At 42.1% G+C, this 19,237-nt stretch overlaps 1 protein-coding gene across 2 annotated transcripts in view; it reads right to left on the bottom strand.

Annotated features, from left to right (window-relative positions):
- LOC119744751 (titin homolog) overlaps window positions 1–19,237 on the bottom strand; it is a 30,668-nt gene continuing 11,431 nt past the window's right edge. For both annotated transcript variants that reach the window (XM_038220852.1, XM_038220853.1), the window contains 12 exons: window positions 18,787–18,918; window positions 16,909–17,048; window positions 15,651–15,840; window positions 14,625–14,725; window positions 14,038–14,221; window positions 12,637–12,953; window positions 10,989–11,274; window positions 8,073–9,911; window positions 6,673–6,806; window positions 5,209–5,425; window positions 3,733–3,825; window positions 1–1,062 (listed from right to left, as the gene is read on the bottom strand). In XM_038220852.1, coding sequence (XP_038076780.1) covers window positions 970–1,062; window positions 3,733–3,825; window positions 5,209–5,425; window positions 6,673–6,806; window positions 8,073–9,911; window positions 10,989–11,274; window positions 12,637–12,953; window positions 14,038–14,221; window positions 14,625–14,725; window positions 15,651–15,840; window positions 16,909–17,048; window positions 18,787–18,918 — 3,726 coding nt within the window. In that variant the 3' untranslated portion in view covers window positions 1–969. The remainder of the gene's footprint in view (window positions 1,063–3,732; window positions 3,826–5,208; window positions 5,426–6,672; window positions 6,807–8,072; window positions 9,912–10,988; window positions 11,275–12,636; window positions 12,954–14,037; window positions 14,222–14,624; window positions 14,726–15,650; window positions 15,841–16,908; window positions 17,049–18,786; window positions 18,919–19,237) is intronic.

Genomic DNA, 19,237 nt, shown 5'->3' with positions numbered 1-19,237 from the left:
ATTAAATATGTACATAGACATTTATGGTGAAACTCAGTCTTCAAAAATACAATGTAGCATGCAGTAAATATGTTTCTTAACTGTAAACAAAGCACCTATGATAAACCATTACTTCTTAAATGCCGCACTTTTTGTCTCAAAAGCTTGACAAAATAAACAAATTTGTCATGAATTAACTTCCTGCTTATACATTGGAATACCCCTGCAGCTTAATTCAAAGGCCCTGAATAAAAATGTATTTCAATACTGAATACTTGCAAAATACAAATTAAACATCAATTTGTTTTTATAGCTACTTTATGAAATTACCTACGTGTACTTCAATTGACAAAAAAAGCGATTTTAAAAAATGTATTGCATTTTTGAATTTTCCTGGGAAAATCATGAGTTTGTAAATTTAACGGACCATGTTGTGATTCTTCAAAATCAAAAAAAACAAAAACACCTGAACATTCAAAACAGTTATGTAACTGTAAATCTCTCTCAATTACTGATGCATTGAAGGCCAAAGTACAAATGAAATAAATTGAAAATACAAAAATCATATCTTACTATTTTTACTTTAAAAACTTAGCACACATCATGGACGGATTCACTGGTTAATACACACACACAAATCACTGATAGACATGCAGCTGAATAAAATGCTGCCTATTTGACAAATTTTTGTTTCTGTTTCCTCTGATGTCAGCTCAGTTGAATGTTTTTGTACCAGATTGTTTAAAATTTGTACTGATTTTCAAATAATCTACTGAATGTGATCAGGAATGCCTTGAAGTTAGTGACAATACAAGTCCTTTTAGAAGTACTATTTACAAGTATTATTAACATGCAAAGATGTAAAATGTGACGATAAGAAAAGAATAAACTTCTGTGAGCTACTTGCTTTGGCTGTAAAATCTGCAGAAATCTGGTGGAAGTCTAGTACTTGTTGACTCATGTTGGACGATCCTCGTCCGGAGCCGGGGTTCATTGGAGGCGGGGAAAGTCCTCAGCAAAGAGGGTGTGGCAGCGACAGATTGGGCAGGTCCTCTCCCTAGTGTTGTACCAAATGCTGATGCACTGTAAGGAGGATGTGGACAAAAAGGAAATAAGTGTACGTGGGGTGACAAAGATGCAATCACTCAATGACTTCTTAACCCTAACCACCCCAACTCCATCAAAATCTATCCCCCGATTTTGGTGGATTTTGGGGGACTTAGTCCAGAAGGCCTGGCGTGACTAAATATTGGTGGAGTATGATGGACTTGGGCCTAATGGCCTGGGGCAGTGCTAGGGGTGTCAGATTGATTTTGCCTAGCTTCCTGTACTACTATTGTGATAAAAGCCATGTGTAGCAAGTCCATGAATGTCAACCAGTGCGTCAGTGGTGGATTCCATTATGTCATGTACAGTTTTGTATTGGAAGCACACTGATTGATGGATTTTGATGGACTTGGTCCAGTTCCGAGTAAAAAACACTAGAGAGTTAGGGTTAATAAAGCCTAATTTATGTCCCACTTGGCTGATGCTGCAATAGTTGGGAATGATCCAAGCTCTATGCAGTGGGTGAAACTATGGTCAGACACTGTTGGTATTTTTAGACAATTTTTCATATTTTTCGGAACAAAACTAGACGTGCTCAGTCAAACTTGGTACTGTTTGGGCATTCTAATATCAATGAAGAAATTTGGCACACTCTATGTGATAACTTAAAACTGCATGTGCTAGTTCATTTTGTCCTTTTGCCACTTTGTCCAAGCGGTACAGTATCAAACTTCACTCTCTGCCATATGTATATTTTATCCTGGGCTCTGAAATTGAAGCTCAGTAAATCAACACATGAATCACTATAACAGTATGCAAATCTCCACAGCAAGGATTTCTTTAAAGAGAATTACTGCCCGAAATCCCCGAAATGTTCAGGTTCTGGATTGTAAATCCTATTTCAAAGGTATGGTTGAAAGGAAACTGACCTAATGTCTTTATACCATTCCCGAGAAAAGACATAAACCCCCGGTTGTTTACGTCAGACATGGCGGACATTTTGTGGCATAAGCATACGTATTTCAAGCCGTCTCTATAAGACTCTATTCGGTGAATTGTACACGTCGTGTGGGATTCACACAATTCACACAGCACCAACACACAAATTTTGTTTTTTACATGTCCACTGAATGCAAACCACTGTGCGGCAGGATTTACAACTAGCATTAATAGGAGTCAAAATTGTGACCCCCGAAATTCATTCTCGCATGCTTCTTGCAAGAATAACACAAAACGCCCAGTTTTTTTAAGTATAGTTGTGTGGATATCCTACTTTAAATGCTCTTTCCAATTATAAAATTGTGTATACAACTCGTATTGTAGCCCAATATAGCAGATCCCATGCCGTAACGTCCCTATAAAAAAACCAATACGTCATTTGAATCAATTGACTCAGAATGGCTTATTCACTGTATTTTTTTCTTTTTTGGTCATGCATCTGGGCTACACAAAAATATTCAAAAAATAAATAAAATAAAATGAAAATAAAAAAAAGGTTTCAAGACACACAAGGATTTGCACTCCCAATGCCATAATATGCCAACACAGGAAAGCAAATAAACAACATACATGTATACACACCCATGCAACAAATGCAGTTGTCAATTCTTGCTCGGACAAAACTAATATTGAAAGCCACCGTATTAAAATAACGTGCAACTACTACACAATAAAGCACACAGCCAAGTCTACACAGCAGATCAGTTGCTTCCTACCTTGCTCACAGGTACTCCACTTTTTACAGGCTTTTGATGCGAAAATAAATTGGGTACAGAGTCATTAGAATCTAGCAATGTTCAAGGTAAACTACAAGTATAACACTGTGTTAATGCTTCGAAAACACTTAAAAAAAAAAAAAGTAAGACCACTGGTGGATATGAAATGTGCTACAGTAAAATACTGCTCCATGCACAAGATCCACCAAGTATAGAAAGGGAGAGTTGGGGGAGACCACTGGAAGGGACATTCGAACGAAGGAGAACACAAGTCAGAATGATGCAACGCAACAATCAGAGAGACAGAGAGAATGATTCACCACATGTGGAGTGTCATAGCCTAACGGTTAAGAGCACCTGACTCATGCTCTGGTGTTTCAGAGGCAACAGTGACGTGAGTTCGAGCCCGGGCCCGGACACTTGTGCCCTTAAGCAAGGCACTTAACCATCATTGCTTCGTCCTTCGGATGGGACGTTAAGCCGGAGGTCCTGTGTGTTGTATAAGGCCTAACGCACGTAAAAGAACACAGTAACACTTATTGCTATTTATTAAGAGAAGGGGTTTGCCCCGGTGTTTCTGGCCTCCTAGTAATACTCCCTCGTGGAAGTCTTCAGGAGAAGAACCAACCAAGTACGAAGTACAAACAGACAGAACAAAGAGACAAATAGGTAGATTAAGACACACACATGTAGCGAGAATCAGCTTGGCGTAATAGTACGTTCCTCGCCTTCCATCGCTGTGACCCGGGTTCGAATCCCGCCTTGACCAATATGTGGATTGGGTTTTCAGTCCCAAAAATATTCTTCCGGTATTTTCCTCCTACCTAAAAAACTGTAATTTTTTCTATCTACAGGTTTCTTCTGGCTTGTGAGCTTTAGTGCACAGGGCGCTTTTGAGGAATCCTTGGTTTCATTACCAGAAATAATAAATAATAACAACAGAAAAGACTGACAGTCAAACAGACACACAAAGTGACAGACAACAACCAACCTCATCATGGAACAGGTGTCCACAGTCCAGCATTCTGACATCACCACTCTTGGAGTTCATGTCTTCCTGGCAGATGACACACATATCCGTACCCTGTATGAGATCCAGTTCAGGAAAAGAAAAAAAGCTCTATAATCTTTGACATTAACCCTAACTCACTAGGCCTTTTTGCTAGGATGTAGCCTCAATCCTGCAAAATCCTGAAAAATCCTCCAATTGGCCTCATGGAAAAATAGCATATATAGCCTCAATCCTGCAAATTCCTCCATTATTTCTTGAAATGGCCCATGGAGGGGTGACCACTGCCTGAACCTGCAAAATACTGCGGCAGTGACAATATGTTGAGGCTTGGACAGTGACATCCTGGAGCAGTATGGAGGATTTCAAGCATAATCCAGGCCTATATTTATGCATGGCTGAGCAAAAACAACACAAGGTCCGGTCGAAGACCTTGACAGAGTACATCCTACGAAAACTTTTGCCATGTAACCTCAATCCTCGACTTTGGCCAAGAGGATTTTGAAGGATTCAGGGCGGTTAGGGTTTAGCAACAAGGGTGAAGTTTGCTCATCTTTTGTATAGCATGCAACCTAAAAGTTAAAGTCCAGGTACAACAGCCAGGACAGCGCAACATATCACCTGTGGTGGAAGGCCTTGAAGCCATTATTGAGGGCATTATGGATAGTTTGGTCTGTATACCCACAGCTGCATGCAGGGCTGTACCTTTCATTTTTCCATCAGAACAATTGAACGTATGTTCTGGCGTGGAGTGTGCGGATCCTAAGGTCTAATCATTAAACGTGTGCCTTGTCCAAAACTTACTTGTGAAAGAAAATCAAGGAGCTGGCAGCATAAGGGGAGAATGCGAAATTAAACAGGCAGTAACTTGAGGTTTGCCTTGAGGTTTACCTGGAGGTTTTACAGGGTTTTAGGGGTACCTTGGAGTAAAACCTGGAGTAATACCCCTTGTTTATTTACCTCGAGATTTTATGAGGTAACCGTGTAACAGAGTTTTGTGGGGTAACTCAGGGTAAAACCTTGAGTTACCCCTTGTTTATTAACCTCAAGGTTTTACAAGGTAACCGTTTAACAGAGTTTTTCGGAGTACCTCAAGGTAAAACCTTGAGTTACCTCTCGTTCATTTACCACAAGGTTTTAAAAGGGTGAATAGGGAATAGTGGAGTACCTCAGGGTAAAACCTCGAGTTACCCTTGTTTATTTACCTCAAGGTTTTACGAGGTAACCGTTTAACAGAGTTTTTCGAGATACCTCATTGAGTTACCCCTTGTTTATTTACCTCAAGGTTTTACGAGGTAACCGTTTAACAGAGTTTTGTGGGGTACCTCAGGGTGAAACCTTGAGTTACCCCTTGTTAAATTTTGCATTCTTCCTTAAAAGTGATTGCATTTTTGGCCAAAGTTGTGGGCCGAACAGGTTCAGGAAAAAGGAAAGCTAAATGACATTTACAACGCATACCTGATTTGGTACAGCCCGTTGGATGGCTTGGAGCGTCGGGAGTTCCCTGTCCCTGGGCTTGGGCAGCTGGGGCGTGTTCATGGGCTGGGGTCTGGGCGGTTCAAGCTTGGCCTGTAGGTACAGCCTAGACTCGGCTATGATGGCACTGAAGGGAGTCCCGCTTAGACTGCCATTGTGGTCCATCCGGACCTGTCTGATCACATCTATAACGTCCTTACTGTGAATTAAATGTAGGGTAGATCATTTGTCATTTGTGCATTTTTGTTTTCGTTTAAAGCAACTAAGGCCCCCCCCCCCAAAAAAAGTCTTCGGTTTCTGGTATGGAGCTTGTCCCAAAAGTGGTGCGGCGACGCAGCTTTTTTGTGTGTTGTTTTTACTTGATTTTTTCTTCAAATGTCGGCTGATGACTGCAAATGGTGCCCGACTAAATTTAGTGCCAAATGTATGGGAGTCCAGAGAGGCCACATAAAGCTTATACTCGATCGTAACCCCATCTAAAAACACGTTAAAATTGTGCAGCAGCAGGATTCCAGTCAAACCAGTGAGTTTGGCGGTTTTGAGACATAATCTGACATTGAAATTTTTTTTTTTCATTTTGCCGAAGCGCATGGCTACAGCGGCGCATGCAGACCAGAAACCGGAGCTTTTTTTGTTTGGCCTAAAGTGCTCAAATCTTAAGAAGGGTGCTTAACAGTAACACCAAACCTGATGAAGTTTTGGCTCTGTGAATGCTGTATATTCCGAGAAAACAATATTCTGGGATCTCAGTTTCAATTCAAAAGTAGCTGAGTCATGTTTGGAATTTGGCCCGAAATCGCCTTCTCATTCAGCCCATTGCAGCTTAGCGATGTCATGCACTGACCTGATGATATAACAGCAATGGCGCTGCATTGTGTCAACACTTGCGTGCACCCAATCACTGATTCGCATAATTATAAACCAGCTACTATTGGAAATTTCACAGGGAGTTTAATACCTTTGGGATCTTCAAACCAAGTGAGATTTTCAACAATAAATTCGTCGGTTACTTTTAGGATAGCTGTAAATGATTTATTCTGCTTTTACAAAGAAAAACATGCTAGTTACAAATTTCAAGTTATTTGTATATATTTTTGTGCTTCACGGGCGCAACAGCAACCCAAAATAAAAGCCTATTTCAAGAGGGCTCAAAATGTCCACAATAGGGGAAAAAAGATTTCCTGTATAAGTAATACATGCAAATTGAAGATTTGTTAGGTAAAAACAAATTGAATATATCTACGAGCACGAGTAGAGCAACTTCAATTGTAAACACATCATGTGCACTGTTAACAATTGGATTTTAAGCACAGAAATACCCATGGGTCCTCCAGCACAACAGAGTAAGCTTTCAGGAAAGGTCAGTTCAAGTTTCGGACCCATATTTGATTCTGGTCGAGGGAGGACTCGGCATGAACAGGAGAAAGCAGAGCAGTTAGTACTCACTGTTTGACATCAAACTGCTCACACAGCACGCCGATGAGCTTGTCCATGCATCCTTTTTTCCCTGCCTTTGCTTGTTGCTGCTGCCTCTGCTCAGCTTCTAGATGCGCCAGGGCTTTCTTCTTCCTCTTACTAATCTACAAGTGGGGAGTGCAGAAATAGGACTCGCTCAATTACCGCCATCTCTGTAGGAGAACTGCGTATTTTACGCAATCAAGCACACATTGCGCAGTGTTGAAGATGGTCCAAACACACGCGCTTGTTGCTCAAAATGTGTTCGAAATACGACGCAGCCCATGCGCGTTATGCAAGTTAATCTCAAAATGCTGAGCACGTGGATGGTCTGTAGGAAATGACGTTTATTTGAACGAGACCTATTACATGTACATGTCAAATTTAACCCTTATCCTGTCTGCGGGACCTTGTTACATTGTGCTACCAACACCAGTGCATAGACAGCCAATTCTGAAACAATGAGAGCTAGTCTCATTGAACAATGCCACAGCTGTATGCTGCTGCAGTTGGTGACCACAGACTCTGAGGCAGTTTGGCCTTGAGACTTTTGACCTGATGGATCATGCTACGCTGAGCAGGCTCGTCATTTTGACAAGTGTTGCATGCTACTGCGTTTAGCAGCGTTTCCAGCCAAAGCATACTAGGGTGTTAGGGTTAATACAAAATGTTGAGATTAGCAGCAGCAGTGAAAACAAACATTCAAGCCGACTTTATATGTAAATCACCTGTAAGAATCAGCTTGACAGCCAGTCGCAAGCATTACACATTGCATGAAAACTTGGCTGTTCTTGCTATTAAGCAAATGTTAAAGCGCCATTATGTCCTGGAATGCACCCAATGAAGCTTCAAAATGCATTTTAAATGAAATGATATTTATTGGAAAGAGCGTTTAAAAGGAGGACATAGAGGTCCACACAACTGTCCTTTAAAAATTGGGGTTTTTTTGGTGTTTTTCTTGCGAGGGGTCAAAATTTTGACTCTCAAAAATCGAGCTGTTGGTGCATCGCATTCTGCAGAAGTGCGAGACACTACATTTGTGTATTGGTGCTGTGTGTATTATCAACGTGTACAACACAACGAACGGACTTAGCTGGAAACATGTATGCGTATGGCAAAAAATGTCAGCTGCTTCAGAAGTAAACAACCGTGATTGTTTGTCTTTTCTCAGGAACAGTGAGACATAATAGTTTCCTGTCAACCAGAACTTTGAAACAGGATGAGTGAACTATCTTCAAAAAATCTCAGCAGTTTCAGGGCGTATGTCCCTTTACTTAAAGGTATAGTCCATCACTGTGTTTCCAAACTGTGCTAAGTGACTTGATGAAAATGGCCCAGGCTATTATAAGCAAAACTCTTTGAGAGAGATTCTACAATTGTTAGCTTCTTACCTGTGTCTGCCATTCATCTTTTTCAGCTTCCTCCTCAACTGGTGCTTCTTTGGCAGCTGCCACCTGATCTCCTCTAGTATCATCCAGCTGGTCCAGAGCTGGAGTCTTCCGCTTCTTCAATCCTTCAACCTCACTCAGCTTTGGCTCAATGTTGATTGGATCGGGGGCAACTGTGAAGTGATCCTCAGATTGTGACGGACGTCTTTGTTGTTGAACACGCCGCGATGCCTGGAACCTGGGCGGCAGGTCGGATTGCTTGCGCTGGTAGAGAGGCGTCCTCCTATCATGAAAGCTTGTGTCGTCAGTGTCAGATTTCATCCACTGGGTGCTGGGCTGATGCCATGATTGGTCATGTCGCATTTCCTGGTTGTGGACGGCAGATGCAGGAGTGTTGGAGTTGACAGTAGAGTATACTAGCTGAGGAGCTGGTAACAGTGGTATCAGCAAAGGTAATGGTGGCTCAGGAGCGGACAACAGTGGCATGGGATTAGGTAACAACGCGCCGGGAGTAGGTACAAATGCCCCAGGAGTGGGCAACAATGCTGCAGAGGTTGGCACAAATGATTCATAAGTAGGCAACGGAGGGCTTGGTTTGAGATACGATGTCTGAGGATTGGGATACGACGTCTGAGGATTGGGATACGACGTCTGAGGATTGGGATACGATGTCTGAGGATTGGGATACGACGTCTGAGGATTGGGATACGACGTCTGAGGATTGGGATACGATGTCTGAGGACTGGGATACGATTGCTGAGAATTGGGATACGACGTCTGAGGATTGGGATACAACGTCTGAGGATTGGGATACGATGTCTGAGGACTGGAATATGATTGCTGAGGATTGGGATATGACGTCTGAGGATTGGGATACGAGCGCTGAGGATTGGGATACGAGCGCTGAGGATTGGGATACGATTGCTGAGGATTGGGATATGATGGCTCAGGAGTGGGCACAGATGGCTCGGTAGTGGGCGTCGATGGCTCGGGACTGGGCACTGATGGCTCAGTAGTGGGCACTGACGGCTCGGAAGTGGGAAGCAATGGTCCAGGAGTAGGCGTCAATGGCTGGAGAGTGGATATAGGAGGTTCGGGTTTATTGGACAATGATGCTTGGGAAGAAGTGGGCAAAACAGAAGGCTGCAGCTGAATGCTACTTGAAGGCACAGGTGCCTCGCTACCCAGGCGACAACTCTGCATGCCTTCAGACACGCCTGCTAGCTGGTTGCCAGTGTGTTGGGACCTCCAGTCCATGCTGATCTTCTGAGCAGGGGTAAGGCTACTCTGATCGCCTTCAGACAAGACCTCACAAGGATTCCCAGGATCCACAGGGTTTCTGCCTTTTTCGGCTGACTTCAAGACAGGGCTTGCACTTGTCTGGGATGCACCAACCCCAGCCAGGATGCTGCTACTTGATGGGATAGTCAATGACTCTTGCAGTTCCTCATTGGCAAACTGATAGTCACAGGAGCTGATTGTCACCTCTTTGGGTGCTTCGCCGGTATCAGATTTGGCAAATGTGCCACAAGAGGGAGCAGGCTGACAAGTAGTCTCCACAGCATCAGCTGATCTCTCTGACAACAATTCGTCTGACTGATGAGATGTGGGAGCCTTCTTGTTGAAGATTGGAGCTGCAAACATGTTCAATTTCCTGGCCGAGTGTCCCAGGGTGTGCATACCGTCCATTCCAGTTTGGTGTTGGGGTCTTTCAGTGAAGGTCGATCGCAGACGTGACAGCATTGAGGCACTGCGCATCCGTTTCTGCATGTTGGAAATATGCTCTGAATGACTCCTGGGTGCATTCGGCTGCTTTTCTGACTGGGTAACACTTGGTGCATGCTATACATAAAAGAAGTTAAATAAAGCAATGCTCAATCAAGGTTACTTTTTTTACAATATGAAATTTAAGTTTAAGGTGACAACGGATAACTAGAACAGTGTTTAAGGAATAGACGTATTGTTTCTTACCCAGGATATATTAACACTACATTGGTTTTTTACAGTTCTACAGCATAGTCAATGCAGGAAAAGACATCTGGAGTGATTTAAAGGGCCCATGCAATGTAATTTTGTTATGCTATCCTTGAAAATCTACCTTTGAGTCCCATTTAACCTCATTTTAAATTTTTGTTTTGCCATTTTCAAGGGAATTTTGGTGCCTATTTGGTTTCAACTTTCCATATTGATGAGCAAAAGTGTGATGTCATTTCGGGCAGAAACCTCAATGTTAATAAGGGAATAAATGTGTGCTCCGGAGGTTTTTATCACTCGTTTAATACCGCTTAGAGTCTGGGTGCTGATAATTACCCGAGCCGGAGGCGAGGGTAATTATCAGCACCCAGACTCTAAGCGGTATTAAACAGAGTGATAAATACCGACCGAGCACATATTTATTCCCATTCATAAATACCTTATCCGTAAAAAAATATCAAATAATTTGTTCAAAAAATCCCGATTTTGTTCAACAAGTTCACTTCATGCTTTTTGAAACATCCCTCTAGCAAATTAATGGAGTGTTCAGCTGGCGAGTAAGATGTAAACAACCCTTTTATGGAGATTGACGCGCGCGTAACATGTTCTGCGCGATGTCACGCAGAACGCACCTGGGGCGTTCCGTTTTGAATTTAGAACTATAAAATTCTGACTCGCTTGTAGTGTTGCGCATGCCTACGTGAGGATTGTGAACGTTCAACCAATGAAACGGTAAGAGGCACTGGATTTTTAGGAGTCCACATTTTATTGTGACACTGGAAAAGTGTTTAAGACCAGCTAGCCATGTCTTTATCATCCGTTTAAGACCGGCCACGTGACGGGCTCTCGACCAATAGGAATAGCTAAACTGTCTGAGGTATTTATGAATAACTATTTAAGAACCAGAAGAACGAGTGTCATAACTGTCATATTTATGAAGCTTACCTGTTCTTCAGCAGGTCCAGGAGGAACGCCCCCTCCATCTCCTGAAGGACCTCCAAATCTGAATCCTTGTGGCAAGGCTTCCTTCTCAAGATCAGAGGGCATCTTTGACAGATCTGTCTGATGTGAAGGGAGAGGCAGAGTCTCTGGCATCTCCAATGGCCGGGTTGTAACTGACGGCTCATCTTGTGCTTCGGTTTCCCCTGATGCTGCTTCTGCCGCTGCTGCTTCCGTTGATGAGCAAGATTGATCCATGCTATCAGCCTCCCGAGTCGGCTGCTCACCAGGTCTGGTGGGAAAGGCAACATGATTTGAGCGAGGCACCATCAGACAGGGAATGTGTGCTGCAGTTAAATTTTCTAGCTTTTGAAATACTCAATCAGTTTCACAAATATCAGTCTTAAGCCGTGTCCGCATTGGACTTTTTTTTGGCAAATCGTACAGAGACTGTTGTCAACTTGACCAAGTCCAGTGTAAACTTCCCAAACTGTTAAGTGTCGATTGTTGGTTGTTAGTATATCCCTCCGCAGTGGGAAGTTTTACAGGGCCAACTGGGTCACGGAAGAGTTACAAACGGACAGCTCCAACAAACAGCCGCTGCAGTGTTAATCATATACTTTGATCTCATGGTTTATAAATGTATGTCAGCCCAAGCAGCACAATGGTGCACTGAACATGCCACAAGTATAGAGCATGCATGCATAAAGAGGAAATAATCTCAAAGGCAAACCAGAAAACTGCCAAATCCAAATTTTACGAAGAATCATCATATGGTTTGTGCAGGATTCCACGACCTTTTCATGATTTTTTTCATGGAATATCAACTCTTTGTAAAATAGCAAAATTCCATGACTTTTCCATGATAGCTTTTAAATCCCAGGATTTTCCAGGACTTTGGGAGCCCAGAAACGTACAGCTAGCCCACCCATTTTTACACATCACAATCAAATGACATTAAATTGCTTTAATCGAATTGTAGGTTCTCAAGACTTATGAGAAAAGATCAATTGTAGGGCAATTCCGTAAAATCCATTCTATGCATATGTCCGACCACATGATGTATAAGGCCATGAAGGGGATGGTACCTTAGTTTGGTCTGTTATTGTTTTCCAATCACTTTTCCAACAGCAGCTGATTTGCCTTAACCCTCCAGGGCATTGTGGCTAGAAACCCTGCCAAACGCAGCCACATGCAACACTTGTCCAAGTGACAAGCCTGCCCAGTGCAGCAAGATCCGTCGGGCCAAAAGTCTCAATGCCAAACTGCCTCAGAGTCAGTGGCCACCGAATGCAGCTGGATACAACTGTGGCATTGTTTAATGGGATTAGCTCTCATTGTTTCAGAACTAGCCGTTTATGCTTTGGTGTTGGTAGCTGAATGCATCAAAGTGCACCAGACTTTTCTACCTGATGGGCAATATTCCGCGGTTACTCACGTTACATTTTTGATGTACTTTTGAGTTTCCTTGGGCTGTAAAATGTGTTATGTATGGTAAACAAGACGCACAAAATTGGTTACTCATGTTACATTTTTGTAACGTGAGTAATCAATTTTGTAATCGAATTGCCCTGATGCACTGTGTTGCGTATGACACGGTAACGGTGAGGGTCTGACATGTTCGTCTGAATTTAAGGAATTGCCCAGTACTAACCTTCTGAGATTACACTGAGAGCTGGACAACCTCCGACCACGCCCCCTCCCGACCGCTTTGGGAGCTCTGGCCGACTGTATCAAGGTTTCACTCCCAGGGAGGTCAGGCGGCATCTGGTTGTCTGGATGGACATCATTCATTGTTTCTACAGCTGAAGACACAGACGAGCAGGTATTGGGAACCGCGTGAGTGTTCACTGCCGGCTGGGCCAAGAAGTGGAAGACTGGACGGGGCTGGCTTGAGAACTGGAAGACTGAACGGGGCTGGTTGGAAAGCTTGGCTGTCCCACAGGGGTGGTTGCTGGTAGAACGTTTGGGCTACGGAAGAAATAAAACAACGTGGAAAATCTTTGCAAAATCACCTACCTTGGTTAAATTTGAGACAAGGTTCATTTTTTAACATATGTATCCATTGGCAAAAGTATGCAGTAAAAGACCAGGGGCAGATTCGGCTTTGGCTCAAGGGGGAGGGGGAGGGCGTTGTTTCGAACGTCATTTGGGGGTGGGGTGAAGGAATGTGCAACTTTTTTCTATGTGGGGGATTAGACCCCTTAACCCCACCCCCCAGATCCACTGATGAAGAAAACTTATTACACAACTATTTCGGCAATTATTTCGTGGAAAAATGGAAGAAAAGAATGTTGCAAACTGACGCTGTTTTTTTTCTTCATTTATCATCTCAATGAAGGTCAGTCACTACAAAAATGATGATAAGACATGAATCTTGGACTGAGAAACATTTCTAATTCTGTTAGGAAATACTTAGAAAATGTTCTTGACTCTCCATAGACTCTGTACACAACCGCCGAAGTAGCGTCAGGTTGTAACATTCTTTCCAAATGGGTTTATCAACCACGTCAGCAGATAATCAACTTGAGCTGATAAGTACAAAGAGAATATGTACTTCCAAAGAAACTCCTTGAGCATCAATTTTTATCTAGGGTTTTGCCTATTTATAAACACTGTATGCTCAGTGTTGTCAGAGGGCTTGCGAGAAAATTCACAAGCTACTTGGGTGGGACTCGAACCCACACCACCTGCGCACTAGTGAAGAGGTCTTACCACTTGACCACCGAGCTTGCTGGGGTTGGCCGGCTGGTTCAAGCCTAATGTAGCAGCAGGTGATAAACTTATTGTCAAATGTCAGCTTGTGAATTCTTTTCTAGCAACCCCTCGGACAACACTGAGTATACAGTGTTTATAACACACCTCGGCGAAGGGTAAAACTTAATATAAAATGTACATGTCTCTGACGCAAATTCCATCTGACAAAAAACTTCAACATTGATGTAACCCAAAGAATCAACAGTCTTGATATGGAATGAAACTCTCCCCAAGTAAAAACAGGGGGACAAAATTGAAAGAAATTGAGGATCTTTGAAATGAATTTCTCTTTATTTACCAATGTGACTGTGAAGGCATCCAATTCAGGTGCGACCAGTTCAGGCAGCTTGTCTAGTTCCCTGTCTTCATTTCGGATCAACCTGACCAAGCTGTTGTACCTGCTTTCCAGCTTTGTGGTGTGAGTCTGCATCGTGTTCTGATACTCCGTCCATTTGGTGACCAGATGAGCTTTCTCTGGGAAGCTGTTCGAGAATTCAATAAGAAGAGGTGTTTATAAACAGAGTTATTTTTTAAACAGGGGAAAAGTTTGCCTCAAATTCTAGCCACATCTTGAATACAAAATAGTCTTGATACCGTAATACAATGTGTATTTTCAGAAAGCACACGTATTCACCCATATTGGTGCTCAAGGCGCTACATCATTAGTACCCTGCTCATTGGGCCAATGAAACATTCCAACGACAATCTCGGCTCCCTGGGGAATATACATCCTGATGCTGCCATTTCGGCAAAGTATGAAGAGGGTGCCAATAGAAAAGCATGCATCATATTGCCGTTGCACTTAGCTAGCTTCAAAAATTATTCACGATGCAGAAATGTAAGATATCGGACAAAATCAACTGATTATTAAAACTGAATGGTCACCTGAGTTGGGAGCTCTCGGCATAGATGTTGTAAGTATACTCAGCATCAGTGAGCGCACTCTTAATCTTTTGTTCGATGGATTGGCGCTTCATTTCCAGCATCTATAAAAACAAAGGGGGGGGGGAAAGGGCTGATATTGAAAATTGTTGTTTTAAAAGGAAAATAAACAATAAAATAACTTTAAAGCTGACACTTCTGTTGTGCTTTTGGATTGTTTTTTTCCCATGGGTTTCATGCAGAGATATGCAAACCACTTGTACCAAATGCCTAACCAAGGGAAATTGTGCCCAGATATTTTAAACAAAAAAAAAGGCTGCAAAGGTAAGCTTACTGCCATAAGGCCAAAAACAAGTAGTCAGTTTCTGGTCACAATACATTGCAATTTCTCAAATCACATTCCATCCTGTCAAAATGTGCGTTGTCGACTAGCCGCCATTGCTGTTGATCAGCTGGCAGCAACCTCGTACCCATGGCCTACTATCATTCATTCAACATCAACCTCGTACGGGATCTATCACTGGGTACGACCTGCCCACGAACATTGGAGGCGGTGCATCAATAGAGGGTGCTGTCAATTTTGGAAAAAAATTGTCGCGTACGATAAAAATTGATGCTGGCCAGAGACCGACTTTTTTTTTTGGCCTAATCAATGCTCGCGTTCATTCTTTGCAGATGCCTCTTATTGTATATTAAAATCTACTTCAAGAGACCCTGAAGAAATAACCCATTACCAGCAACCTTTATCGTCTCTGGCTTTTTCCAGATCCAGTAGTTGTCTCGTCACATAGGTGTAAGCGGAATGAGTAGGCCACACAGTGCTATTGTTACTTCCATTGAAAACCCGTCAAACCTTGTAGAACCTCGAATTGTAGCCTGTTTAATTTTGCATTCTTCCCTTACTCATCCATTGAATGGATGGAGCATGAATGTGGAAATATTTCAGAGCCGTACAAATTTCAAGAGTGGTTTTCAAGATACCCTTGTTGCTCGACGACTGCAAGCCAGCCCCTGTTTGTTTTTTGTTACCTCAAGCTCAGCAGACTTGGCCCGTTTCATCAATGCCACCATGCGCTCGGCCGTGATGCCATCCGAGTACTCCTGAGCTTTGTCTAGTTCTTGCGTGTCCGTCCCCGCCTCCGATTTTGAAATGACTTTGTCCCTGATTTTCTCCAGATCCAGGAGTTGTCTCGTCACACACTCCAGCTCACGGGACAGGCTTTGGAAGTGGACAAAAACAGTTTGTCATGTGTTACATTAGCACTGATTTTTAGAAAAGAATGGTCGATTTGAAGAAAAAAAAACGGATAAAGAAATCAATCAATGAGCATACAACTTCTCTCAGTAAAGACGGGTCACATGATTATTTCGTCGGTTGCACCCATAGAGCTATATTAAATTACTAGAGCGCTAACTCGATGTACAAAGTAATGCCTGATGGGCGCATCCATGTTTGTGCACAAACCTATGGAAAACATTTTGTACGGCTTTTGTACGGCTATTTGCATATCTGCATTTGTATTCCATACCGGTGTGTCATCGAAGCCGATACGCCCAAAACCAAAATGCACGATCAGCAAATGAGCGTTTCATTTTGCTCTACGCAAACAGCGCAACGTTTGCGCATCCCTCCGCTGCAGATGCTTTTCGCCGTGACGTTTTTTGAACCGTCATGACGTGCTTACTTTTCAAGTTGTTTGCGCATCTTCTACATGGCGTTGCATTTAGAGTACACTTTTAAAATTCAATCCATCTATTTTGATTGTTACACAAACATGCACATAAATTCAAAATGTCTGCGCCCAGAGCGGCTTCAAAGCATCTCCACGGGCAAGAATGAGGAGTTAGCGCTCCAGAAATTTAATATAGCTCTATGGTTGCACCATGAAGTGGTGTATTGTGGATAGTTGCCACACCATGAACTGACATATCGTGTTCACAATGTCAAAAGATGATCCATCACCTTGTGTGCAACAAAACTATCATATTCGTCACTCGATTATTTTGATTATTCACAATTGTGAGGCGTTCTGGCAAAATGAGACAGAATTGGGCACAGAGAAAAAGTGCCCCCCCCAAAACAAACAAAATAATTAAATAAAATTTAAATAGGATGATTTGTTTCTATTTTCAGATTTATTCATATTTGTAATCTTTGATATATGTATGTATAACCCTCATGTAAGACCTTATTATGTCTCCTAAGGCATAAGCAATACAACCAATGAGTCTGAATAATACATCCAGTCCAAATTCAAAACTGCAACAGTGCCGACGCAATTCTTACCATGAGTTTTGCTTCTCTGTGGCAACATATTTGCTCTTGAGCATGTTGTAGCAGCCTTCTAGCTCCCTATGCTCCAGGGTTTTCTTCTTCAACTCCGACATCAACTGTTTGCGTCTCACCTCTAGCTCTCGCTCAACATCCTAGGGTAACATAATAAAAACTATGCAAACTTGTTCTGAATGCCAAATAATAATGTGATGCTTATATAGCACTTTATGCCAATGTATATTACCCCTGAAGCACTCTATAAATTGAGCTAACTAGGATCTACTTCACACCCGTCGCCTGATTCAACAATGCACTCTGTACTATAAACTCCACTACAACCTAGTCAATATTACATTCCCACAGTGCTTCCAGCAAGCTACACATATTTCACAACGTATCGATCATCCACTCAAATACACCTCTCTGATCATACCAACTATCAATGCATACAAATACGCCTTTTTCCCAAGGACTATGTCAGTTTGGAACAGGCTGCCACCATCTGCCGTTCTATACATATCCCCATCCGTACAGGCCTTCCAAACACCAGCCCTCCCTGCCATCAGAGCAATGCAGCCTCTGTATGGCAACACTGTCCCGTAAAGTCTTTCTTCTTCACCTTTAAAAAGTGCACCTTTCACTTCCTTTTCACTTTTGACACCTTATCCATATGGCTGTTTACGTCACCTCTGCACAACATCCCAGTTTAGCCCAAATTGGGTTGCGATGGGATTACTCTACCAAGTACCAAGTACATGTACCAAGTAAGTGCCATGTGTCCAGAGATCACACACAAAGTCACAATGCCAGGAGCATAAAATTGATGCAAGCCTTAAAAATGGCTTCACATTACCCATCAATTAAAACCACAAGGAAAATTGGCTAAACTAGGACTCATGTAAAGAAGGTAAAAAAAAAAGGTAAAAGTTTACCAAAACTTCATGGAGAATTCACTACAGCTGGACTACCAGGAAATGAAAGAATATGCACATGTATCATTCATACTTCAGGCCAGTTTTATACTTCCAAACAATAGAGCCTGGTGACGCGCTTCTGGGACCCTTGGATGGGAAATTTAATGTGTAAAATTTCCAGAATTTGCAATTGTTTTGGGTTCATTGACTTCCAAAGAAAATCACCCCCAAAAAGGGCCTTTTAAAACTTGTTACTAGCATATCAATTTATGAAACTGATAACTCGCCTGACTTGAAAGGGAAATATTGTTCCAAAAATTGACCTCTTACTTCCAAAAATCTAAGATACTTACAGTTGCATACCCCTAAATTGGTGTACGTAGATGAGATGGTCAATTTAAAATAGACCCTTTATAGACTTGCACTCATGATCTACTCAAGCCAACCCCACTAAGTCTAGAACCCATTGGCTACAAGTAGGTAAATCTTTGCAACGTTATAAATTCTCTTTCTCACACAAGTAGATGATATGATTTTAAAAAAATCCACAGAGCAAGGAGACCTAGGAACGACAATGCCGGATGTGAAAGGTCGTAAAAGAATTTTGTTTTTACTCATCTCCAAGTGATTTTTTCCTCAATTTTACCTGAAGAATACCAAGATAAAATTCCAGCATGAGTGTTTATTGGGGTGGTTACGATTAAAAATCATTCGGCCAAAAATATCATCAGATGAAAGGGTAACCCAATGTAAAATGCCCGTTATCAAGTGACTTTTTACTTTCAGGCTCTATAATACCAATGAGCAAGAAATTTGTGATTCCATGATCACATTGCAGATCATCATATTATGTCGCACGCATTTCATTTTCAACTCACTTTAAAATCACACTGAGAACTAACCGGCATTTCAAGGGTAAAAACAGTGCAAATTCTATGGCAACATTCTTTGGGGAATAAACAATCCTCCATCTTACCATCAGTCGCGCATGCTTTTCCTGAAGGCTATCTTTCAATTCCCTGGATTCCACACTGTGATTGTTCTTCTGCGACGCCATCAGGTCTCGCTCGCACTGCAAGGTGATTTCCAAGATGCTGACTCTTTGTAACTGCAGATGTTTGAAAGTAACACTTCCGTTAAGATTGGGTGTATTTTCATGTCTTTTGCCTATTAAAAGTGAAAAACATGCAGTTGGCCTGATGATTTATGGGGTAACTTTCATTTACATGTAATTTTCACAAAAACGTTTTCGTAAAAAGTGAAAGACATCTTTTTGAGCGTTATGAACTCAGATGCCTTAGTGGCAAAAATATAGTTTGTATGACAACTGCTACCTTAAAGTGCATAGACTTTGGATATTAAGCATCACTGCTGTGCCCTATAAAACTAGGATACAATCACACATTATGTGATGGAAAGAAAATGAT

Source organism: Patiria miniata, unplaced genomic scaffold (assembly GCF_015706575.1).
Source record: "Patiria miniata isolate m_02_andy unplaced genomic scaffold, ASM1570657v1 HiC_scaffold_7, whole genome shotgun sequence".
Taxonomy (NCBI): Eukaryota; Metazoa; Echinodermata; class Asteroidea; order Valvatida; family Asterinidae; genus Patiria; species Patiria miniata.
This window is presented reverse-complemented; position numbering and strand designations above follow the sequence as displayed.